Source organism: Lontra canadensis, unplaced genomic scaffold, assembly GCF_010015895.1.
Source record: "Lontra canadensis isolate GAN:19392208 unplaced genomic scaffold, GSC_riverotter_1.0 scaffold20, whole genome shotgun sequence".
NCBI lineage: Eukaryota > Metazoa > Chordata > Mammalia > Carnivora > Mustelidae > Lontra > Lontra canadensis.
In genome coordinates this window covers 13,422,890-13,449,951 of record NW_022631014.1, presented here as the reverse complement: position 1 = coordinate 13,449,951, position 27,062 = coordinate 13,422,890, and the positions used below count along the sequence as shown (strand labels likewise).

At 33.1% G+C, this 27,062-nt stretch overlaps 1 protein-coding gene and 1 non-coding gene across 3 annotated transcripts in view; one reads left to right on the top strand and one right to left on the bottom strand.

Annotated features, from left to right (window-relative positions):
• Nucleotides 1-207: 207 nt before the first annotated feature.
• The window catches only part of STT3B (STT3 oligosaccharyltransferase complex catalytic subunit B), a 97,745-nt gene continuing 70,890 nt past the window's right edge, over nucleotides 208-27,062 (bottom strand). Inside the window, exons 6-16 of one of the 2 annotated variants that reach the window (XM_032861031.1) lie at nucleotides 19,904-20,002; nucleotides 18,208-18,354; nucleotides 17,255-17,303; nucleotides 15,745-15,899; nucleotides 13,572-13,783; nucleotides 11,730-11,917; nucleotides 10,986-11,157; nucleotides 9,907-10,080; nucleotides 7,045-7,158; nucleotides 4,551-4,763; nucleotides 208-1,838 (exon numbers count right to left, since the gene is read on the bottom strand). In XM_032861031.1, the coding sequence (XP_032716922.1) occupies nucleotides 1,758-1,838; nucleotides 4,551-4,763; nucleotides 7,045-7,158; nucleotides 9,907-10,080; nucleotides 10,986-11,157; nucleotides 11,730-11,917; nucleotides 13,572-13,783; nucleotides 15,745-15,899; nucleotides 17,255-17,303; nucleotides 18,208-18,354; nucleotides 19,904-20,002 (1,604 nt within the window). In that variant the 3' untranslated portion in view covers nucleotides 208-1,757. The remainder of the gene's footprint in view (nucleotides 1,839-4,550; nucleotides 4,764-7,044; nucleotides 7,159-9,906; nucleotides 10,081-10,985; nucleotides 11,158-11,729; nucleotides 11,918-13,571; nucleotides 13,784-15,744; nucleotides 15,900-17,254; nucleotides 17,304-18,207; nucleotides 18,355-19,903; nucleotides 20,003-27,062) is intronic. The other variant, XM_032861032.1, reaches the window with a different exon arrangement.
• On the top strand, nucleotides 12,645-12,747 carry LOC116869841. The gene has a single exon (XR_004383119.1). It is a non-coding gene; the product is annotated as a U6 spliceosomal RNA (small nuclear RNA).

Genomic DNA, 27,062 nt, shown 5'->3' with positions numbered 1-27,062 from the left:
CTGACCTTCTGAAGATGCATCATTAAGGAGGATCATTTGCTTCTGGATCACAGTTGACTGCAGGAAACTGAAACTGAGGAAAGCCATAGAGGGAGGACTACTATACACATACTCTCTAAAATCTTTGTAAAAGTGAACAAGGAAGGAATTATGTGTTCAGTACTCTGTAACTCCTTTCAAAAATAAAATTTTTATGAAAGACAACACTTAACACAAAATTTGAATTAACTTTATTTCCCTACAGTCAACAACTTCTCTGCATTGAATTTTAAAGCAACAAAGTAAAATAATATCCCCCAAATGACAAGGTATCAGAAATCCAGATTTAGTTACACTTTATTTGTGAAAATGTTCAGCCATTTTATTGGTCTGTAAAAGAACCATCATCTGGGTCAAAAATGAATTCTATAAATCAAAGAATATTCTACACTTTGGAAAAGAAAATCAGCAGTAACATTCTCACTGAATATTGTAAATTACACTTTTCTTCATAAAAGGTACATACTATTCTGTACTTTTCCACCAAAAGCAGTGGTAAGTTATGCTTGTTTATATAAAAAAAAGTTATATCCTGTGGCAGGAAAAACCCTTTCTCTTTCACTTTTACTAAACAACTGGAGAAAATTTTCAAGTCTATATAAAGTTGCCTATAAGCTGGAAAATGAACATGTTCAATCTCCATTTATATTTTAGTGCATTTTTTGACAATTGTCACATTTTTAATAAAAGTAAGAAAATGCATATAGCATTAAAGAGTGTTTCATCAAATGCTTTAGGGTTTTAAAAAAATGGAGTGGAGGATAAAATCATTGTGATGGATGAAACTATTATAAAATGAGAGAAATCCAGGCAAAGTTTACAAATCCTTTGTCATTTTGAAGAGTCACAGAAAAGGAACTTTGGATACCTGTCCACTTTAAGGGTTTTCTCCTTAATCTTCTGCATGTAAACATAGTGCTAATCTCAGTGATACCAAACCCCATCCTGGTAAGCAACATTCTGTGCAGTTGCCATGCCCTCCAAAGGATATAAATTTAGCCCTTGAATGAACGAACAATGCATGAGATCTGCTCTGTTGAGTACCTGGTGAAAACAACTGCTAAAAGCAGCAATGTGTCAACATAAAAAACTATTGGCATCAATTAGTTACTCGGAGGTCCATCTTTGAAACAGCAGCTTCTTCTTTGACAGAGCAAACAGTAAGCAACAGAAAATATACATTTGATGAAACAATCTTTGCACTGGAGAAACATGAAAATAAATATAGTTCAAGGAAGTATAATTATTTTTCTAATACCTCTTTCTCTGACCTGTACTAGTTTACTGGTTCAAGAAACTCACATCACATTTTGTCATTTGTATTTTACATATTGCTATTTGGGTAATTCAAAGAAAATGTAGGTCTTGTAAAAAATAAAAACATTGACAAATATGCATGTGCCAGGGACCAAATTAGAGGGTTCTTTGGTGCAATTAGTCCAAATTCGCAGATTTGAAGGATAATATGTACCAATAAAAAAAATCTGCTGTTAGACATTTACAGCAGTGCTCTGTCTTGCTTCACATTACAAATAGAAAATAGCTGTTCTCAATAAGCCAATTTTATTTTTTAAATCAGGCATTGCCAGAAAATTTTGTACATTAATCTGGACCAGTGATGGTTCTGTACCCTCTGTTGTGAAACATGACATGAGCTAAAGGCAAAGACCGGTTCTCACAAGGACAACTGCTTCAAGTTAGGAACCAGAACAGTGTATTTAAACAGTCTTCTTAGATATTTTCTTGCCCTTCTTAAAAACTAGCTTATTTTTAATGTAGCCACGCTTCCTTTTTGTAGTCTAAAAAAGAAAACAGAACACATGATATTAGTGTAGGTTTCCCACAGATTAAAAAAATATTACACACATGGTTTATAGCATTTTTATGAAGACTGTCTTAATAAAGCCCTTAGAGTTCATCCTATAGCTGGACTTGAACAATCAATGAGCATCAATAATAGCTCTATGCTAAGTATGCTTACAAATTCAAGGTAAATTAGACTAGGTCCCTAGCTTTAGGATGAAAGCACTTATCACAGTATTCCTCAAATGTATTTCATATATTCCTTACCATTGGGTAAATGAACTCTTTCCTCTCCTCTCAACCTCTAAATGCTTAGCTATAATTATTACTCACATTTCCAGGCATAACAGAACGTAACACTAGACTAAGGAATCAGGAAATGTTAAATGTGGCTCCTGCTTTAGCCTCCAAGAATTAGCTGTGTATTAAAAATACAAAATAACTTAGGAAATTTCATTATGTGTAAAATGATGATGATGGTACCTATCTACAAAAATGAAAGAAATAAAATTACTTGGCATAGTCTCCCAATTTAGGTAAAAATTAAGTACTTAAAAAATGAAATACAAAACAAAACCAAACACCAAGAAAAAAATTTCATAGATTTAAAAAAAAATAACATTTTTCTAAACACTTCAGGATCCCATTAAAATACTTTCAACAGATGTTTTCTGGTGTAAGAAATCACTACAAATGTGTGTTAGAACTTACTGCAAAAGTATTTGCTGTGGTACAATCTTAGAAGACTAATCAGACAGACCCATGTGTCTGCCACTCTGACACAGCCACAGATACTGAAAAGAGCAAACACTTTGAAATTTAAAGCACTTATTAGAGGCTGAAGACTTAAATACAACTCTTACAGGTGGTTTTAGAAACTTAGGGTAAATGCTATGTCATGTAATTTATGATGTCAGTTTAAAACAATTTATAATTTTTTCTAACAGGCACAAGAATACAGGCAAATGCAGTCCTTCTTAAGGTTATAAAAATTAGCTACTGCTAACTTGTTCGTAATTTATGCCACTTTATTATTAATTTATAAAGGCAAAAAAGTAAAAAATTTCAGAGGGCACAATTTAAAAATCTTCAAACCAGGTCAAGGAGTTAGTTTCCTTATCATTACTCAAAGATTTCTAACATGAAACCTTTTCTGTAAGATCTTATAAAATGCCCCAGGTCTCTGTAAGTATGTAACTAGAACTCAACAACCCATGCCAAAAAATCTTTCTCCAGCCCTGGACTACATACAATTCCTAGTGCCTCAGCCTTGTCAGCTTTGTAGTAGCAGAAGTAAGTTTTCAAATGACTACACAGTCCCAAAAAGTAAAAACTGGGGTGGGGAGAGGAAAGCAAATATTCCTCTAGTGCTAGTATAAAACAGAATATAAAGACATGGAAACCTGAGATTCAAAACCCATGTTGCTGGCTACTAGAATATAGGTTTTGGGCATACAAGGGAAAGTAATTTTTATTGATTGATTCATTTACTGATTTGGGGGAAATCACGGGAAGACAAAAGAGGTCAGATTTAGAAAATTCACTATCATCAGCAAGTTCAACGGCCTTGTTTCTCAGAAAGGGTAGACTTTAACGGGGCTTAGATGTCTTAGGAATAAGTGCCTTGAGACTAGCAGCATTTATTTTGACTTCTGCACTGATGTGACTCACCAGTTTCTCTGCCCACATGACTATGAAAAACCAGATCATTTGTCATTTGATGCAAATACTGTTCAGTGAATTTGATATGACTAACACATGCATGGCAGCTCCATGTGATATATTTAAATTTATCAGTCTAGATACAGTGACTTATACCTGACAGAAAATATTAATTTAAAAAGTTTCTATTTATATAAATGATCTGTACTTTGAATATATTTTAAGCAATTCAAAGAGAAAGACAACTGCTCTAATGATTTAAAAAAAAAAAAATCCTCACCCAAGCAATGTAAACCTAAGCATCTTTCAAGACTTAAAACTGAAATGGGTCTAATAATTAGTATTATAAGGGTAGTACCTTAATATAGAGAGCAACCTATATAAATATTCATTTTTAGTAGACCATTATAGCAAAGATTAGATCTATTTGGCTTAAGTGAGCAATAATGACCTTCAATAAAATACTTCATATCTTATTAAGTATTTATTACAAAAGGACTAGAATAGTCCCATCATCATAATTCCTGTCTACCTTTGTCATGATAATTACATTTAAAAATAATTCTTATGATGATTTTTTAAAATTCAAGACTACCAATTCAGACTTAGTTTTTACTCAGTAATACTGTAGCAACATACTAAGAATGGAATATGACAATGCAATGTAAATTTGCTTTGACTAAAAGATGAGAAACCAATCACATTTTTACTTTCAACAAAAGTTCAGAAAGTGATGGCCACAGGTATATTTTACTTTCAAGTAAGTCTTACTAATGGGAATGACCCAAACTAAAGCCTGAATACCTCTGGAAAAATCTCAGGTTGGTTCATCGATAATCATGATACTATCCAGAAAAGGCTGTTGTTTGGGCTATCTCAAGTGCTCAGTTTTAAAAGAAAGGCCTGCTGCTTACTTTGTATATAAGCTATAGTCTACAAAGATCTGGCAAATGAAGATTTATTAGTAATTTTAAGTAACTTTTTCAGACAAACCAATGAACTCTGAGTTATCCTTTTATCGACTAATGACTTCCCTTGGCACCCACCTTCTTTGACAAATACTTCTGTTTTGGGAAAATGTTGGTGACTCGAGGTTTATGGTCTAGTGTTTCCCTGTTATCAGGTGCTTTCACTTTATATATTCTCACAAGCCAGTGTTCTGATGTAAAGGCTTCCTCCAAATGTTTGAACTTAATGTCCTTGTTTCCAATCTCAGCATTACGTGTTCGATCAAAACCTGGGGGTGTACGAAAATCCAGCTGCAAAAGCGGCATTAGTATGAGATGTTAACCATACTGGAAAACATTCAGTATTAGAAGATAGTAAATGTTAAAATCAGAGCAAAACTCTCTCCCTTTAAACTAGGAAAACAGAATCAGAGCAATATATCATAACATTTCTCATATGTTGCTAACTAGATAGGAAGAGAGAAATTAAATACAGCAGAATTAGAATTTCACTGAACCCTTAGAGTAGATGAGCAGCCTACGGGCATAAAAAACCAAAACAGCCAGCCAAAGGAAATCCATTAAAGCCCTCTTTATTATAGGTATACAGAGAGAAACATACAGAAGGGATTTCTTTTCTGTTTCAAGGCCTTGCTCTGTCTACTCTTTCAGCCTGAAAGTTCTTCATCCACCTTCATTCTGCTAGGCTGGCTCCTCTCTATCCTTTGGTCTCAGCCCAAACACCAGGGAAATATTTTCTTGAAACTGGTGACTGAGAAGTGTCTTCCATTGTTTCCTCATCTTTTACTCTGTAGCATTCACTGCTAAAGTTTTTTATGTATTTTTAAAATTACCTGTATCCTCCACCAGGATGTAAGCTGTAAGATGACTTTATCTTATTCAGACTGTGGCTTTATCTCCCCAGTATTATTTGCTAAATAAATGCACAAGTAAGCAGCGATACTACATCCAGAAAGTGGAAACTATAAAGGAAGTTAGAAAAGCCAAACCACGGGAGGATTTATGAGGAATGAAAAAAGGAAAAAGTGGGGAGAAGGGAGAAGATTTTAAGAAATTCTCAGACTAAGTTTATGTTCACACAGAGCATGAGCAAATTCAACTTTAAAACAAAAACAAATGCTAATGAGGGCATAACTTGTTCTTGCTTATCTATAAGATAGAAAAGTTGTACTCATGTCTTAAACATTTATTATTCTTTAATAGGGAAGATATCAAAATGAATGCATGACCGAAGTATGATTTGAAACTGTTGATAAATTTAAAGGACACACACAAGAAAAAGTCTTTTGATGCTATCACTATGACCAGAAAAATAATCTTTGAACCATTTTCTGAGATAGCTAATTATCATGGGTTAAGTGCTTCTTTCTTACAGGAGTTTAGAGACCATGGAGTTACCTTCAAAGAAAATCAAAATACAAACAAAACCCTAAATCTTGTAGTAAAATTACTGTCTATTTTTTTAAGCCACCTGCAGAATATAAATATAGTCAGTCGTTGTGTAATAGCATTGTATGGTGACAGATGGTAGCTACACTTATGAACACAATGTCTAAACTTGTCCAATTACTACAATGTATACCTGAAATAAATGCAGTATTATGTTGCCAACTGTACTTCCAAAAAAAAAAAAAGAAAAAGAAAAAAACAAACCAGAAACAGAAAAAAAGCCACTTACAGAGTATAATTCCAAATGAATAATAATTACCTTGACTCCTATATAAAGTTCAACAAGCAATTTTTCCTCTACCTTCTAGTAATCAACCAGAAAGCAACATGAAATCAGGCGGTTTGTAATGAAATCTTAGTATGAAGGTCTAACCTGATATTATAGTCATATAATGTAAGAGCTACAAAGAAGCCCAGAAATCAAGTCATCAGTCCAACACCCACTATATACAGACAAGGAAAAGAATGACTCCAGGGAGGATGTGACTTGTCTAAGGTTTATATAACCTGACAGAGCCAGAGCTAAAATCCAGGTAGTACGGCAGGAAGTCCACTCTTTTCTTTTTGCCACAAAGTCTCTTTACACATTCACTAATTTTGGGGGCCCTTAAGCTTTTGTATGCACATCATTCTAATATTCTAGGAAACTCTTACCCAGATAGTCCCAGCTAGTTGTGATAACAGAACAGAGATAGAGAGGGTATCAGAAGTGACTATATATTTTGACTCTTTCAGACTTTTCACCACCGAACAGCAAAGTAGCCTACTTAAAGATCATGTGGTTTCCTACCTAGAAGACCTCTCCTTAATAGAAAAATGTCTTCCAAAAGCATGAGATCAAAAGTTAAGATGGCAAGCAAAGGCCATCTTTGAGCCTGAATTTGAGCCTAATGTTAATTAATATTTTGGAAAGAAATCTTTGTTCTAAAAAAAATTTTCCCCCTAACTTTTTACATAGTAGTTTCAGAAATCTAAATTTAAGGGGGTGTGTGGACTCTTTAGATAGCATATTTTTCTATACAACACAACGAAAACATTCATTATCCTGTTTTCTGGAGGCAAACAAGACTACTTTAAAAATATTCCTTTGAATAAAGATTATAGGAAAACTGATGTAACCAACCTGCATTTCTCCAAATCTGTAGTACGACATTTTATACATAAGGCAATTCAACAACGTGGGGGATCCTGCTTTGTCCACACGGAATTCTCCTTGTGGGGTAAAATAGTCACTTTCCTACAAGAAAAGAAATCAAAATTTCTGTGTCAGTTCAATTTAACACATTCAAAGCTACCAGGTTCCCCCCTCTCACTTCCTCATAAAGAAGTAGCTCTTGAGGATCTTCAGAAAGCTATTATTTAGTTATCTCAAAAAATATGGTATTAAAAGATTAATTTATAAATTTAACATGACCTCTAAAAGAAACCTGCAAAAACTATCAAGGGTTTTTTTTTTTTTTTTTTTAAGCTGGGTCTAGAAATCACTTATAAAAAATAAACAAGAGTGTCTAAGAAAACACAAGAAAAGAACTTTGTTCGATGAGGGAGGGCAGATTATAAACCATGTTATAAAATCTCAATTATTTAAAAAGAATGGTGCCAATGCATCGTTTAATACCAGGTAGGCTAGCCCTTTACTAACTGCTCCATCCTCAACCCAATTATACCTTTTTATAGTTTCCCTAAAAGTTATTTATTTTTCCATATGAACTCTAAATAATCAGTTCTTTGGTTGGGGAGGAGAATGTCTAAAAAAACTGTGGTAGTTTTTATTGGAATTACATAAAATTTATAGATTAACCACTAAGAGGGTCAATTTGGAAATACAGATAGAAATTTCTTGTCTGGGAATTTATCCTACAGAGATATTTATATATTGGCAAAATAATGAGTATATAAAGTTATTTGTTATACCTCTGTTTATTAAGACTAAAAACCTGGAAATAACCCAAATATCCATCAAGAGGGAAAGGTTAAATACATCATGGTGCACAGACACAACTGAGCAACCACTGTGTAGATGTACAATAAAGGAATGAAGAAGGCTCTCCACATATTCTAATATGGGACGTTCTCCCAGATATATGGCAAAGTGAAAAAAGCAAAAACAAAGTATATACTTTGCTACTCGTTACCTGCTTAAATAAAAATCATAAGAAAATAATAAAACATGGGACTTTTTTTCCCTTGGGGGAGGGGATAAATTCTTACTGTATATCTCTTTATATTTTATTTATTTATTTTTAAAGATTTTATAGGATGCCTGGGTTGCTCAGGTCATGGTCCCAGGGGCCTGGGATGAAGCCGAGCCCCTCGTTGTTGGACTTCTTGCTCAGCAGGGAACCGGTTTCTTCCTCTCCCTCTACTCCTCCTCCACTGCTCATTCTCTCTCTTTAAAAAAATAAAAATAGTTTATTTGGGACAAGAGAGAATGAGAGCATGAGTATGGGAGTAGGGAGGGATAAAAGGAGAAGGAGAAGCAGACTCTCTGACTCCCAATGAGCAGGGAGCCAGATGAGGGGCTTGATCCCAGGACTCTGAGACACTTAACTAGCTGAGCCACCCAGGTGCCCCTGTTTTTTATTTTTTGAATCATGTGAATGTATACTTATTCTCAAAGTTCAAAAATACTCAAAAGCATGGAAACTGGATCATAGGTCACAATTTTAACACTGCTAAAGCAAACCCATAAATGGAAATCACATACTAGAAAAATTAAGATTAATTTAATACAATGAAGTAGTGTTTTAAAATCACAGTTAAGGGAAACCATCACAGCATTTACAGCTGAACAGAAAGTTGGGAGCTTTACTTCATCCCTGTCATATGACACACATACATACATTTTCCCAAAAGTTTTTTTTATTCTGGATCAGTGGTGAATCTTACTCTCGTCTTTTGTCCCTTCATCATGTAACCACAATGCTGGGTGCCCATCCTCTATGAGCTCACAACTGAGAGGGAGAAAGATCTTAGAATCTATGAACGAGACAGGCTGCATGTGATCTGATGATAAACAAACACACAGATGCACCAGAGAAGGGCTTTGGGAGAGTGGATAAATCTGTGGTAGGGAAAGTATTCCAAGAAAGAGAAGAGTATATAAACACAGGTATCACATAAGTCAAAGAAAGAAACCACAAGGCAAACTTCACAGGCTGGAGTAGATTGACGGATGGGAAAAAGTTGAGAGGGACGAGAGGCCAGAAAAATAAAGGAAAATATTAAGGGCTTTACATTCAAGCAAAGGAGTTTGGATTTTATACCACTGCTTCAGTAGAGATTATTTCATACCAACCCCTAGACTGAGCTTCATCTATATCCCTACAAATTTTCATAACAGCACCACAAATTAATTACTCCTGGCCTGTCCATTAGTGACAATCTGTGCTACCTTAGTCACCATTATAACACCAGAATCAAGAATGAGACCTAATGCCTCAAGCATGTAATGCTGACTGGACAAAAATAAACTGCCCATAGCACCAAGCTGACAGTGGCAGGGTTTTAGTTCTAACTCCCATCTCTCTGATTTTAAAACCCTTAATATACTAAAGGCTTTTAAGTTGGACAACGATATGATCAATGTCATGTTAGGGACAGGAAACAAGACTGAGGCAAAGAGAACAATCTCAAGGTTACTGTCCCATTTCAGGTTTATAATCATAAGGGTTAGTTAGTATCAGAGTAGAAGCAATGTAAATGGAAAGAAAGGGCAGAACTGAAAGGCTGTGAAGGAGTAAAAAGCAAGAGTCTAGAGAGGGGACAGTTTCACAGGAGAGAACAGTCGTATCCGTGAATTTCAAAAGTTTTAAACCTGGAAAAATGCTCAATGCTTTACTATTTCAATACATAGTAAAGTCAGAGTAAGGGACTAACTTAGGGGATAAGATGATGAAAATAAATATGATACAATTAGCAAGGTAAGACAATTACAAGGACAGTGGCAGCTGTCTCACACATGTAGAATGGTCAGGTTTCTTACCCGAATGTCTTTTGGATGTTCCCCTTCAGCTATCCTAACCATCCAGAGAAACTTGTTGATGTCATCACCAGAATAGCCAATAACTCCTCCAAAAATAACCAAAACATAATCTACATCCAGACTTCTCATGATTTTATAGGCTGCTGATTCATTTGAAGACATAGCTTTTCCCACCTATAGAAAAATGAGAATGTGTGTATTTAGTCCCACAGTACACTAAAAATAAAAATGAATGAATATTGGACAGAATGCACCACAAGAGTTCGACTTACATGGAATTCTTTTCTAAGAGATGATTTGTTATGAATTCAACAAATTTACCAAGTTCTATAAGCACCTCACTTACTACAACCAATTATAGCAGGAATGTCAACATCTGAATATATGTTCTAATGTTGTGCTAATAATTAAGCTCCATGGAATTAATATTTTAATATAAAAGCAGGCAAGCTTAAAAGAAATACAATTTCTCATAACTTCAAGGCCAAGGATGACCAGCAATCTAACTGATACAAATATATTCTTCTTCTCGGTCTACCAGATGATTAGCTACAATGCTAACACAAATAGAACTCATTTGCTTAACATCCATTATCTATTCAAAATCTTTAAAGAACAGAGAGGTGATTATCTTAATTTATGCAAATTACTTACTTAATAGAGTGAACATAATTTACATGGCCATAAAAATGCAATACATTTGGCTTTACATACTTGCAAATAATTTTAATTTAAAAATGGAAAATACAAGTTAAACAATAGTTAAGTCTCAGATTTTGCCTGATTTTCCAGTGAGCTAAATTTGTCATGCGATGTGCCAGAAATCAGCCTATTTTTCTGAATGATATTTAAATAATACCATTCTTAAAAACAAAGTATATAAGCATACCCTGAGTTTACTTTATTGAATAAATGAGTGAAATATTATTTTGAGAATTCAGCAGAGTACTTTTACCCACATTTTCCCTACTCAAACACAAAGTGAAGCCTGATTGTGAAATACAAAGATTTAGCAAAATATAAAGACTGAGAATTATAAAGATTTATAATTTTTCATCTTTTGCTTATCAAATTCTTACCAGTGCTATGTGGCTATTATTCCAGGTGTTATTATCCACCAAAGTAGTTCTATTAGCCATTCCAGCTATCTGATAGCCATAATCCCACCAAGACATCACTCGGGCATGTTCATCTGTATTTTGCCTTAGCCAAAAGTAAGCTTCTCTAAAATCATCTAAGATATTCCTGGTGCTGAAAAGAATCACAATATTCTTTTAAATAAGATCTTAAATGTGAAGAGAATCACTTAAAATCTTGAGGTGCTAAGCCATTAAATAATTTCACATTTTAAAATCCTCAACAGGGGTGGGGGGAGCCATTAAGAGCTAGACAGTGCTTTTTAAACTGTAATATGCACACAAATCACTTGGCTAATCTTTAAAAAAAAAAAAAAAGCAGATTCTGGTGTACTAGACTGGGCCGGAAATGTCCATAGAGAGGTAAAAGAAAAACATGGTGGATTCAAATGCAGAGTCTCACAAACATCATTCTATCTTTGAATTCTATCTTTTGAGATAGAAAAAAAGGATAGGTAAAAAATTCCCTTTATAGCCAAGTTATTTTCTTTTTCTTTTTTTATTTGAGAAAGAGAGTGAGAGAGCACAAGCAGAGGGAGAGGCATTGGGAGAGGGAGAAACAGACTCCCCACTGAGCAGGGAGCCCAACCCGATGCTGGGCTCACTCCCAGGACCCCAGGGTCATGACAAAAGCTGCAGGCTTAACTGACTGAGCCACCCAGGTGCTCTGCCAATTTACTTTCTTACCCATCATGATTATAGGATGCCAGGACCACACTTGGACTGGAGTAGGCATTGCTTGTGACCCAGGTACAGTGGACTGCAAACATCATCAACAGCATCAGCATCAACATGGTGACAATGCTTTTTATATTAGGACCTAATCCTTCTTCAGTTTTTTCCTGTTCAGTTACATGTTTCCTCACTTTACCTGCCTGAACATAGAAAAACTGGTTAGACTAATAATTTAACTTGTGTCATTAAGGCACTCAGGGAAAATGTTGAAAGAATGTTAAATCAATTTAATTCTTTGAGAAGGAAAATATATAACCATCAGATAGTCTTGTGTGGGTGATACAATGTTTTCTAAAAATTATCAAGGTAGATTTTAAAGTCAAAAGTGAATGAGAAGGATTTCTGGGACTAAACCCAATTCAGGAGCTGATCACAAAGTAAAATACCTCTAGTATAAAGCTTTTGAACCCAGGTGCCCTTATGTTTTACTTAAATACAAAGGGAAAAAACAAAACAAAGGAGATAACTGGTTATTTTGGCCTCATTCTGGCAACCTTTTCTTTTAAAATCTGAATTTATCATTCTGAAAATGGCAATGTCCACCTATAATTTAAACTTGTAGTAATTTTAGTACAGGAAAAATCTGCATTATCGTAATCTTTCAATTACCAAAGCCTCAAAATAACGGGCTTGTTATTTGGTTAAGATTACAATCCTGTTAAGATTACATTTTTGAAAACAACAACAAAATCCCAAAAGAGTCAGAGTTCTAGATTGCAAGGCCAGTTTAAAAAAAAACAAAAACACAAAACATAATCACCACAAATGCAAGAATGTGCTCTATTAACACAAATCCGCATGAATTCTATTGGACCTATAATAAGGAAAGAAAGAACTTCAAATTTAATACTTATACTGGGAAGTTTCATTCCTTTTTGGTATTTAAAAACCTAGTGAATACTCATAGTGAAGCTTAACATGGTCCCTGGACAAGGATGACATGCAAATTCATGAAACATTCCATATTTTTTCATAAAAGGTTCTTTTTTGCCCCCCTCTTGAAAATAAGTAACATGGGACTAAACAAACAAACAAAAAAAAAGACAAGTGCCCTTACAAGTTTTTTCTACACCTGCACCAAATATAATCCTGCTGTTACGTGAGAGGTTAAAAGTAAATTACATTATACTGGACAGCCACCTGTTACTAACAAACTAGAGGCTTTTTTTTTTTTTTTAGAGAACAAGATAGAGAGAGTACGTGTACACACTTGTGCAAGCTGGGGGCATGAGGCAGGGGCTAGAGGGAGAGAGAATCTTAAGTGGGCTTCATGCCTAGTGTGGAGCCTGATGGAGGGCTCTATCTCACAACCCAAGCCAAAATCAAGACAGACATTTAACCAACTGAGTCACCCAGGTGCTCAAGAGGCTTCTTCTTTTTTTTTTCTAAAGCTATTTATTCCCTTTATTTTACTTTTCAATAAAATATTTAAAAAGTTTACACTGAATATGGACCTAAAGGATTAACGCTTGTACACATCGTCTCAGAAGGGTTTATAGTGCTAAATTTTGTGTAACTAAGGAGAGCAGAAGGTTTTACTCTCAAAAGTGGAGGGGTTTCAGATAAAACCTGACCAAGAAGAAAAGAGAATTTCTTCTCTGATTACACTATATTTTCTTCTTCTAAGCTAAAAGACCAAAGACGACCCAAATGTTGACTCAAACAGTAGAGACCAATTAGAAATGTCACAGGTTGTCTAAATGCTTAATCATTTTTCTTAATATGTATAGTTCTTGCCATGGTAGAAAAATAAAGCACATAAAAATTTTAAAGGCCTTATATTTAGATTCCCACCTTATCATACAAATTTCCTGGGTTTCTTTTATCATCCTCATCACTGCTGTCTTCCACAGGTGGGTTTTCCCTTTTCATGTCATCCCCCAAATAGTGCTCAAACACATTCGAGAAGGCAATTGCAGATAGCATACAGACGACCGGAGTCAAAGTCAGCATTAACCGCACCATCACTCCAGCAAAATAGACAGCACTGATTGCATACAGAGCAACTGCAAAGACAAGTTCTCTTATAACACTTCAGAAAATGTCTACAGAAAACTGAACTCAGTATTTAATACTACATTATAAACCAAAACTAAAAAGAGACAAATATCTCATAAAGAGCTAATTATTTTTAAATTGATAATACAGGCCAATTGATTTAATAGTCATACTCAGAAATTATAAGGCAACTTGACTAAACACTACCTATCAACAGTTTTAGGTTAATGTATCATGATTCAAATTTAATTATTATGGGAAAGATGACAATTTAGTATTTGTCAATAGCATCACATATTTGAAAATCCATAGCTAATAGATGAAAACATATTTGGTGAATTAGATTATTAGGCAAAGTAAGTTTACAAAAACAAATAATCTATAAAAAGCCAATGCTAATATCTGGCATAAAGCCTGCTTTAAAGTAGGAATGAGATGAGAATAACATAATTAGCCAAAGGAGGAACTTAGAAAGTTACTGCCAAGAGACTTAAAAAAATCTTTTTGTGAAAGTAGTTTTTAACAGTCAAAGCTTTCTAGATAATGTGCTAACCACAGGGAAGGCTCCACCAATTCTGGCTAAAGGCTGTATGACTTTCAATGGTCATCAGAGCTCTTATATCATTTGAAACTAAATTTTTTCTAACCACAGATTTATTATACTGTATTCTTAAGTGTACAGCTTAATGAATTTCAACATATGTGCACACCTATGTAATTACTACCCATATCAAAATATAGAACATTTGTATATCTCCCTCAGAAGGAACCCACATGCCTCTTCCCAGTTAATAGCTGCCCTTCCTCCTCCCTATAAAAAAAGGTAATCACTATTTGAACTTCTAAAGCACGAATTCATTTTTCTTTATTCTTGAACTTCTTAAAATGAAATTATATAAAAATGTTCTCTTTTGTACTAGCTTCTTTTATTTACCCATGCTATTCTTTTATTAAATGTTGTCATATATTACATTGTACATTAGAATTTATTTATCTATTCCACTGCTGATAACCTTTGGAATGTTTCTAATTAGGGGCTATAATGGATAAAGTTGCTATGTACATTCTTAAACATGTCCTTTGTTGGATATACACACTTACTTCTCTTGGATATATACCTGGGACTGGGAATGCTGACTAATAAGGGGGGAAAATGTTTAAACTAAGTTCTTCTGAGTGACAGAATATTAATAAGACCTTATCCAAAGTCACTGATCTATATAAACAAGACAAAAATGAATGTCATCCTTGGTTATAACTCACACAAGTGCTATTTTTCTCTCCTGACTTTACTCTGTAATAGTAACCTGAGTGTTGCTCATGGTTCAAACATCATACTTGTACAAGTTCAAGTGTGTATGTTACAAATCTTTTTAAAGTTTCAGATTTAAACAGATACTTCTTGTGATGACTTATTCATGTAAAGGTCTTTAGTATCTGCTTATTTTGTCTACTTATATCTTGAAGGTCAAATCTTAAACATTTGGCTTTAAAATAGTTTGAAAATACCACCTTCTTAGTTGGAAATAAATTTATCAGTGAAAAGGATGTTAACTTGAAAGTGATTCTTACTCCATTACAAAATGACTTTACACTGAAATTTGGACAATGGATGCTGCTGTGAACTTCCTCCTACTTAAACATATCTAATTCAGAAAATAAAGACTATGTTGTCAACGAAGTTATAATTTCCAATTTTCAGTCACAAACTATAAGTAACATTAATCTCTCAGAAAACATACTCAATTAAATGAAAATTTTATATAACTGCTCTAAGTTAATTTAAAGCACTTTAATGAGTATATATAATACAAACTGAGTTTTTCTTCACAAAACACGCAAAATGAGAGGAAATTTATCTTGAATATGCATAGACTCAAGCAAAAAAAGATAAAACTTTAAAGTGATAATCTCAATAAAGAAAGTAAGTAATTGTTCCAAATCAAAGTATTTATTAAAAATCTCTTACCAAAAACTCTTTCATCGTTGATATTTTTAATGCAGAACCATAGGCCTGCTGGGAAGGTACACACAAGAATATGTAGATCAAAGAAGAAAGATACCCAAGTCGTAGGTTGATGTTCAGACACTGATGCAATAATTGGAATGTGTATTTTTGCATACCTGGCATTTAAAAAGTTAATATTGTTTAAAATTAAATAAAACAGGAATCTCTTTTAGATGAAGAAATTTCCTTTGACTGTAAATATGGTTCCTATCACCCATCCCTTCTTGCTTAAAAGTATATTCCAATGTAACCTACAGATGGAAATAAATCTGGTCCACACTGGTAAACCAAAAATCAATATGCCACTCCTAAAATTGGAAGACTTATCTAAAAGCCAGTTATAAAAGTGTTGGCTCTGACTTTTAATACAAAAGCTTTGTTCAAATAGGAATTTTCTGCAGTTTTGATTAGCATTTCCTACGTTTGTTATCAACAAGTTTCATATCTTTTAGACTTATTACTAGCAGAAATATCTTATCCTGTATTGCCACAATACCTTTCTTAACAAGATGGCACAAAGGCAGGTGAGGGAAACCAAAAGGAGAGAACAAATTGTTCCTGAAATACCCTGAGATTCCAAAATAGTCAATTAAATAAGAATGACTTATAAAAATTTGACCTAATAATTTAACCTAATAAGAATAACTGTCTATGACCAGGGTTCTTCCTCAAACTTTTTGGTGATCCACAGGCTGATCTCTTGAAATACGTGTCCAAATGTTAGCTTCAGTCATTTATACATAAACCGCTTATGCCCTTAATTAGACCTGGGCATGAGCCTTTTTGGTATCACACCAAGCAGGCCCAATTAGTAAGTTGTTTATTGGCAGGTTTACTGGGCCACATAGGGAGTAACAAAGAAGAAAAACAGTGGGAAGAGGCAAGAGAGATAAACTGTCATCAACAGATTACATTCTTATCCTCAGGAAAACATTTAGGGACAAAGTTTTATTGAACTAGTTGTCTCATTTAAAACTAAAATTTCTAATCATTCCATTTTACAGTAGCACTCTTTAAAAATGCACAAATATCCTCTAATGTATTTGATAGACTAAAAATATCAAGGAACTTAGATAATGTGGCATTAGAAAAACTACAGAAAAACTATGTGTTTATAACACAGAACCTTACGAATTAAAAATTAAGTACTACTAAAAGACGGAATGGTTAAAAATCAATTATTAAAAGGGTACAAATGTTACCTAGAGTGTTTTGACAAACAGAACTAAAATAAGGAGCTGACCACATAGAACAGAAAGGTATGACTTACATATATCATACTACAGGTGCACTCTAAACAGGAATTTTAAACAAAGATAAATTCCAAAGGATGATTCAACATTTATTAAACTAGCATATGCTAGGTACTTCAGAAATGTTGCCCAAGTACTGACAGAGATACTATAATACAGCAACAGAGGAAAAAGGTATTTTAAAATAATATTAGGACAAATAACTTATCTGCACTTACCCAGTGTCCCACAATGAGTAAAACCTGCCACTCCATGGTGCAATGTAACCTTGGAAGGAAAAATGTAGAGAAAATCAATCTGCCTTTTTATTGTTTATGTTAACGGATTGTTATGGAACGAATGTAAATTACTATTAAAAGAATTTCAGTTTTCTTTTGTAGGTGACAACATATTTCATACACCTGGCAGTCAGATAAAGTAAGGTTAGTAATCATATAAAAACAAATATCTATGGAGATCACATTTCCAGAGAAATACAAGTTGACAGATAAAATTATAGGAAGTTTTCCCATTCTTCTTTAAACTTCCAGTTCACTAGTTAAATAAAGCTAAGACATTAAGATAACATTTGATAATTTACAAAGGGGAAAGATGTCTAAATTATCTAATCCAGTAGCCAAATTTAAATAAAGTGCAAAAATGATTTTAAACATTCTTGCCTTCACTCTTGTCAATTAATCCTTGATTTTGAGCTAGGCTAGTACATTAATTTGACCTTTAGAGAGAAATCTGATTTGTTTCCAGGAACTAATGAAGTCAGATTAGAAAGTCACTTGGAATCTAGACGCAGATGGAAACTGATTTGGTTGAGTGTTTAAAAGTTGGAAAGAGAAAGAGTGTATGCACACAGAGTAGGGCAAGCTTATCGTAGGTAACTATGGAAACTGAATTTTATATACTTTGGGGGCTATTCACCTATCAAGAGAAGGATGCTTGAAAGTGTATTTATTTGGGACTGAAGCACTAAAATTAAGATATAGTTTAAAAAAAATCACAATTTGTAGTGCTATTCAGATTTTAGAACCTCTGATTATTATTTTCATATTGTAAGGAATACAACTACAGTATTTAACCTAGTAGGATAAAAAGAAAATGTACCAAATTTGTAAAATAATTACCTTTTGGAATAATCTAAAGACAAGATTCACAATCTACAGGTGATGACACCTACCTGTATAAGTCAAATAGATGACACTAAGGAACACAGCACCTGCAGCTAGTGATACACCCAAAAAGAAAAGGGTCTGGAACTCTTGTTTTGTTAATCGGTCTCTCAGATACTGCAAGAAAGCATAAGCTTGCAGCAATGCAAACACACCTAATTAAAGAAAAGGGTGATAAAAATAATCAACAAAGCACTTTTCCAAAGATACTTAAAAAGGTTAATTTAAAGAGCTTCTTCGAATACTCTGTATCAAACATATCAAGGACTAGTCATTTCATCTAACCAACATTTCATTTGTCAAAGAAATTACTATATATTTTTAAAAATGATCAGAATCCCCACATATGGACCAGATATGAAAAATCTCATTTCAGTAACTAGAGCCCATTTATCACATTACATTCCTCCCTTGTCCCATATTTTAGTGATATGTTTTCTAGGGATAAAAAAAGTAGAACTGTCATTACAAAAAGAGACCCAAGATTTACTGAAGGATACAAATGACTTGTATCAGGAGAATCCTGATAGTTACTCTTTATGATTGAGTGACAGGATGTGATCTTAGTTACACACTTATATAAGACTCTAAATTATTGAATGTAAGGGTGAATGCTAAATTAGAGCAGTAACAGCAAAAAGTATTTTTTGTTAAAATATATAAAACATGACACAAAAAGCACTAGGTGTAAAACTAAAAGACATGAGAGAATCCTAAATCCATATGGCATATTGATTTTTCTTTTAAAAATTTATTTTTTAGAATTTTAACCATTTTAGAATGATTAAGTATAATCAAAGATTTAGACTTCAGAAAATATAATAACCCATATAACAGACATAATATAAGCAAAAATATAATAACCCATACAACTGAAGTTTTTAGGTGATTGTGTATCTTCATACACATTACTATAAAGGGGATATACTCAAAACTGGATATACATTTCTTGCATATAAAATCAACTTGGTAATTTTATAATATCAAATTAGAAATGTAAGTAAAAGTATTCATAAAGTGCTATGTAACAGTAAGGTGTGGATTCTTAACTTTTTTTGCGGAGGGAGTTCAAGATTCTAACTTAGAATCTGATAAAAGCTATGGAATACCATATCAGAGTTAAATATACTAATATTTATAAAATGCTACAAATAAAATTACTACCCGCAGACGTCCTGTGGGTGTCATGGACCTTGTGTTAAGAATCTTTGTTAAAGTTTTATTCAAAGGTCTCCCATTACCTTGTTAATTGTGACCTAGACTAATAATGGCAAAGTAGTCTACTCCTATGGAAAGGAATTGTATTGTTTCATAATCAATATAAAAGCCATTAATTTCAGTTAGTAGATAAAATATTTTAGGGAGATGAAAGGGACATAAAAATAAAATGCTCCATCTAAATTTACTGAAATGCAGAAACTCAATATACAGATACACTGTTTAATATTTGTTTAAATCAAGTGTATGTTATTTAGTGTTTGCAAATAACATGGATTTGCAATAACATAGGCACATTTAGGAACACAGTATCAGAAAGTTTAAAAAAAAACCAAACCTATGACTTCATATTTTATAGCGGCAATGTTTTAAAACCAGTAAGATGAAAATTAAAAAGAAAACGAAAAAAAACTAATTCCTTTGAAGGCTGGCTGGTTATGCATTCATATATTCTTTAGAAAAAGAAAAACAGATATTTTTTCATACCAGCAGCTGCCATGTGTTCACTTGTCCTGATTGGCTGGAATCCCACAAAGGGTATCTGCATGGATAATATTAAACCCACAATGTAGAAAGTGCTATATGCTATAAAGACAAAATAGGAAACAAGGATAATTTACTACTACCATTAAGTACTTCAAACGTAAATGTATACAAATAGCTCATATTTTTAGCAAAGTTTTAATGAACCTTATTTTAAGAACAGAATCTTGAAATGACTGCTCTATTTGATATATAATTGCTAGTTAATTGCATATTATAAATCATGAAAATTCTTTCTACCAATCTTTAAAGTACTTTACTTTGCAAAATATCATTTAGAATAGTTTAGGAGACTGGTGCTGCTTTCCTTTTCCTAAAATGGAATCAAGTTTTCAATCTATCAATAATAACTGACATACCTCAGAAGCTATAAAATATATAACTAATGAAAAGCTATTCCTACTGGCATTACTCTGAAGCATGACCTAAAGAATACTGATCCTCATCATATACAAATAGCTGCTATCATCTCAAAACTCTCAAGTATTCCACATCCTTTTTATAGTCTAACACTTTACTTTGTACACTACCTCTCAGTAAGAAACAAAAAAACCCTCCCATGTCTGTCCACTAAGTTTTCTGTCATAAAAGAAGAAAAGGACAAAGTATACAAAAGTCAAGCCATTGAACAGACTAGTTTCTGAATTTACTAGGGTCTAATAAAGGAAAACCATTTGCTCTTGGCATCAAGCATACTATAGTATTCTTGGCTTATATCAACATAAATGTAGGGAAATGGGGAGGGATTAGAATTTGTGTAATAACTTGTTTTGCATTTAGGTGTTCGCAGATCACTATTTTGATTAAGTTCATTACAGAGACGTTAGAATTGGGAATCATTATAATCGGAAGTTATTCAGAAATGAAGATAAAACCCAACTGAAGTAAGTCAATATGAAAATTATTCTATTTATAATGGGAGCTTATTTGCATCATTTTATGAAACATAGTCCATAGCTGTTGGCAAATAAACTATTCTATTAGGAAAGAAGACGGCGGGTGTAGTTCGGCAGAGAACTGTTAAAAGTATATCTATCCAAATTCTACACTATTCAGCATTCAGCATACAATTCTCTTTCCCCCAATTTAGCTGAGAAAGAATGTTTATTTGGTTTCAAAAGAAACCCATTTATGGAAGGTAAACCATGGGCTAATGGTTCAAATGTTAAGCTGTCTCCCAATCTGTATGATAAGAGAGGACTATAGTGTTAGGAAAAGGTAAGAAGCTCAAGTTAATTTAATAGGAAGGACCAGTGTATGTGAAGAAAGTTTCCAATATGCTCAAGATAATGGAGTACTGGTTGTCTAGAGGAGACTACAAAAGTAGTCCACCTAATAATGCACATTCCAGAGGTATTAATAATGGAAGGAATTACCTTCAGTGAGGTACCTGAACACAAATGCATAAAAGGCAAGTGAACCAGAATTTCTATATTATGTGACTTAAACTGTCAATCAATTTGGTTAATGGGATTTCTAGTATCAGCATGTTTCTATCAGTGTTGTGTAGATGCCATGGCAGAGTCACTGAGGCAGAATCAGAAAAAAATGGTAACAAGTGATCTTGATCTTGAACAACTACTTAAAAAATTTTCAATTTTCTCACTATAGAATGAGGGGTTTGGACAAAAAGATTTGTAGATCACCCCCACCCTAACAATAAGAACCTAAGATTCTATGACCAACAGGCTTTTTATTAGACACTTATTACTGAGAAATCAAACCTTAGACAAATACTGAACACACTAAGGCACAACTAGAAAGGCCAGGCCTGGGAAAACCTTATGTCATTTACGTATTTTAATTATAGTTAAGTCTACTTATGTCCGAATAGCATCTTCACCCCTTAGGCTAGACTTCTCTTATAAACACTAATGAACACTGAATGTTTTAATACTATCCCAGAATCTGGATTAAATATGATAAATAGCACATGATGAATAAAAAAATAAAACCTTTTAAAAAACTTGAGGTGATATTTATGTATAATCATTTAAAAGTGAGTATTTTAGAGGTATTTAGTACATTCACAAACGGCTCTCTAGTCCCAAAATGTCTCATCACCCCAAAAGAAAACCCCACACTCATTAAGCAAGTGCTCCCCATTCCCCCCATCCGAGTGCAGATAAACACAAATCTTCATTTGTCTCTATGGTTTTAATTTGCAAGGTAGTATGTTTTTTGTTTTAGAAAAAAATGAAAAGTAGGAAGTCTCTAGCCCATTTACTTCTTTAAGTCATACTTTCCAGAAATAATTACTAAAATGTATGGTGAGCACACATAAACATATCCATATTCATATTCTCTCTCTTCAAACTGGACTATTACTATGCTTGGCAATGTAAAAGCGTAAGCAACCACGTGCTTGGGAACTATCAAAGTTTCCTCTCAGGGATCTATTCAAGTTCATTTCCAGACTTATTCAAAAAGAAGAATAAACCTCATAATAGTCTCAATTCAGTTTATGCAAATCCACAGACACGGTCATTGGTAAAGAAAAAAACTTCATATAGAAAAAAGATACACTAGAATTCAAGCCATTTAATAAAAGTGATGGAGAGTTGTTCAAGAAAAAGGACCTCAATCTCAGAAAACATTAAAAGACCAGGTAGGACTTTTATTTGTATTACTTTGTAAACGTTGGTTAATGCCAAATAAAACTGAATAAATAGAAAGAGTTAAGTTCAACAATATTTTGCCTTTGAATGCCCTTATCCATATTAGATATGCACCAGTGATACAAAGCTGGTAAATGATATATACAAAAATCCAAAGAGCAGCATTTTCTTCTAAGAGAACTGGATTCATGTTTTCTCTATTTTTATATTTTTTGGATCACTGATCCTATGATGTTTACATAGTGGGATATATGTTCCTCCTCACAGAATTTTTTATTAAAAAGACAAGTATTTCCATTAAAAAAAAGTCAGGATTACCTGCCAGGTAATATAAAATATCACAAACTCAAATTGTTTCATATTGTCCTTCTCCTTGACTGTGTAAAATTAAATACACATTTCTGTACCTCATTTTAAGTTCCATTTACAAAGCCATGTTTTAAGACATAGAAAAGAAGAACTAGATATACTTCGGTAGAAAGAAATAGTGAAGTGACTCTCAATTCTTAAAAATAAATAAAATTTTCACTAAAGTGAAAACATATTTTGTTGCTTTGTACAATAGCATCTAACACTGTGTTTAAAAATTACCTAATTAATTCATTCAAATATAAACTTTATGTCATTATGGTCAAGGCATTCTATATTAAGATCAACTCTATCCTCTAAGAGTTAGGTATGTAATTGGGAAAATCAGAGACATACATAACTACAATACAATGAAGCACATCAATGAAAAAACCCTGGCTCTATAAAAACTTCAAGGAGGGAGAGATCTCTTCTTGCCATCAGCACTGAAAAGACAGTGGACACCATCTCTACCATCCTCTAATGTTCTTAGAAGACCACAACACAAACCTACAGATAGCAATCATTCCCCACTAATTCTTCCCATGAACTTTCTAAGGAAACTTGTTCAAATAACTTACTATCCATATCTATCACAACTTTCTATCCATCCATGCTAACCTACCTTTCTTACCCTTTGAACCAGAAGAACAAAGCGTACCATCAAAGTAGAGAACTCTAAGAAAATGCACAATGCCAATAATGTTGTAAATCATTTATTACATCATGAAAACGTTACCACACTGCCATCCTGTGGAAGCACAGTTACTGGCATTCACTACTGCATATGATATTCCCAATATGCTCGAAGAATTCCAGAAAAAATTGTCATTAGGTATCTACAAGGTATACTAATCTGTTTGGTTATTTCTAGCCAAAGAAAATCTCTCTGACTTGGGTCAAATGCTAATCTTTTAAACAGAGCCTAAATGTCTTTTACTGTTAAAATACTTTATTTATTCTTTATCTAAGGGTCTGTATGGGATAGGGACAAAATTATATAGAAAACTACGGCCCTTTACTTAAGGCACACAAGTGAGTTGTTCTATAAAATAAAGGTACTGAAACTTCTGATTCAAGCTCCATTAAAATTTTAAGTTTTCAAGAAGCCCCCGTCGTTCACCAAACTAACCTTTAAGTACCTTCTCCCTGACAAAGCAAAGACTTAAGTCGATGGTACTGTTTAGACTTATAAAATACTGTTGTACTTCCTTTTACTTAAAGTTGGAAAAGGTTTCATGAATATTGCATTTCCACTAACTATGATCCACCATTAAATCACCTTAGCATTTCTGAGTTCCCTCATCTCCTGTTTGATATTTAATGGAAAGGTCTAACAAAATATTCCTTTGCCATTCTGCTTCTCTCTCAACCAAAACAGTATTAACCAAAAGAAACACCATGGGGAAATATTTGAGAATCCAACCAATTTTGCTTTATTAACAAATATGATTGAAGGACTATAAAACTATTGAAGCCTTTTAATAAAGATATTTTATTACTTGATTACTGTGAATCCTGGGTAAATAAGCAGGATGAAGAATGGTAAGAAACTTACAAGATATGAATTAAAGCTTAGAACTGAAAAAAAAAAACCCATAAAAATATGAATTAATGATTAACAGACATATATAATAAGGAAAATTTCTCTTTTCCAAAGATGCTGCTCATCATTAACTATGTAGAGAATGGATCTTTGTGGTTGTTTTTCTTTTTTTTTTAAGATTTTATTTATTTGAGATAGAGATAGACATTAGAGATTGAGAGAGTGAGCGAGAGCACCAGCCGAGCCCGGAGAGAGAAGGAGAGGGAAGAGCAGGCTCCCCACTGAGCAGGGAGTCTGACATGGGGCTTGATCCCAGGACCCTGCAATAATGACCTGAACTGAAGGCAGATGCTTAACCGACTGAGCCACTCAGGCGCCCTGAGAATGAACCTTTGAAACAGATATTTTATAAGATCGATTTGCAAAAAGCAGCAATGACTTGTTCCAAACACTTGACAGAGAGACACCCAATATAACTTTTAAGAACAGCATATATATTTCATACTGATACCTAAAATAACACCAAGGATAGTACAGGAGAAAAATAAACAAACATACATCTGAGTTTGAGTTTTATTTCTGTCATGTGAAAACATTACTCATTTAATTTCTGCCAATGGTTAATAAGTTACCTAAGTACATTAAAATATAAAGTGTTTAAAGACTATATGAAGAACTCATGAAATATATATAATTTTTACATAATGTAAAAGTATCAGATGATGTTCCTAGATAAATAATTAACTCCTTTAAAGCTAAGATTAGTTATTAAACTTAATATGCAAAGAAGCAGTAATAGACAAATATCAGTAACCTTAATTCACTCATAAACTAAGTAAAATAAAACAAAGAATTTAAACCATGCAGTTCAATGTTATTACTAAAAAACTAAGCAATTGAAGTTCTTCTTAATGTAGCTCTTTCTTAATGTCAATTACTATCACTAACTAGGTTTCTAAATTTATATAACTAATATGACTAAGACTCTGTTAATTTATACTACACAAACAAAAATTTTCTGGACTATGAAACAAAATTCAGTAAGAACAGATCCTTAAAGGAAATCTAATATCTATTCTTCTAGATAAGAGTATGAAATGATTTACTGCTTCCATACAGTTTGTAGAAAATGAACATTCATTGTTTCTATTCACTGAAGAAACCTTTTGGATTAAACTAATGATTACTGCTAAATCATAGTTAAGACTCTTGTTCTATAGATCTTAGGTCTTAAAACAAGAAGACAGTAAAAGACTAATCCTTTGAAAACTAAATAATGAGTCATATTAACAATATAGATGGCAGAAGCATCTTCAAGTGCACATGTAGGTATAAAATTTTCCCCCCAAATAAACTTTAAAGTACCCACTGAGAAAGTTGTAAAAGGAATCCTTAAGTATTATATACTAGTCTAAGGAAAATTTTCCCCTTTCTTTCTTCTAATAATTAGTTTCAATGCCTACTACAGGACAGTCATCTGGAAAACTCACTTTATGGAACTAATATTGCAATTTCTAACTTTAAAATGAAGACTTCATATAAAAATTTAGGGGGAAGGGGCAATTATGATAGTTCCTGTTTGTCTGTCTGCTCTTGGCTTATGTTCTCTTGAAGGTACAATAAAGAAGAGAGGCAAACCAATTAATGCAAGATAAAACATCACTGATAAACTGAACATTCTAGATAGCATGGGAAAATCATGCTTTAGTGTTATATAGACATATTCACTCCTTATAAAAATCTATTTATAGGCTATAAATGTAATCTTTCATGTGGTAAATATTTACCAGCCACAAATATAAAAATGTATAACCTTTTATTATTTCAATATCTCAGATCTAAATTATCAAAATGATTTTAGTTTATTTATATACTGAATCCCTTTTAGGAGTCATTTTGTAATAAGTAATTACTTAGAGTAGGTTTTTAAAGACATTTTATTACCTATAACTGTGTATCAGCACAAAAGGCAAGGACACCACTTTGATATTTAGCATTTCTAGCCCATAAAATGTTATTGGCAATTAAAAAAAAAACATTTCTGTATAAGAAATATAATTCTTAGGTTGTTTTTCGAATTCTCAGCTGATTTAGAAATGGCATTTTAGAAAAAACTATTCTTTGTTCAGGTGTAATTTTTTTCTTTTCTGGGTTTTCATTTATTTAACTGTAAAATGAAGGTAACTCTAATTTCTTGGGAAAATTACCCTTCAGGACAATAGAAGTTATGTGCAAGATGAGGAATGTCACTTCTCTTCTATTTCATCAATTACCCCTATACATCTACCTCAGTATGCTATTGCCCTGTAGTATTTGTTAATTCGCAACACTCCTAATTCCTCTTTCCAGCAGACAACCCAAGGCTTTAGAATGGGAAATGTTAATAAAGATAAGTATTAGTACAAACAACAAAGAGTCAATGTCATAAATTCTTCACCTATTAAACTTCATATGAACAAATGGGAGGCATTTCTGATCTCAAGCCAACAAAATTAAAGCCTGTCATAGTGTTTTTCAAGGGACATTACCAAAACAAAGAATTCTACATATTTAAAAAAATAAAATTGGTAGTCTTTCCTATAGCAGACAT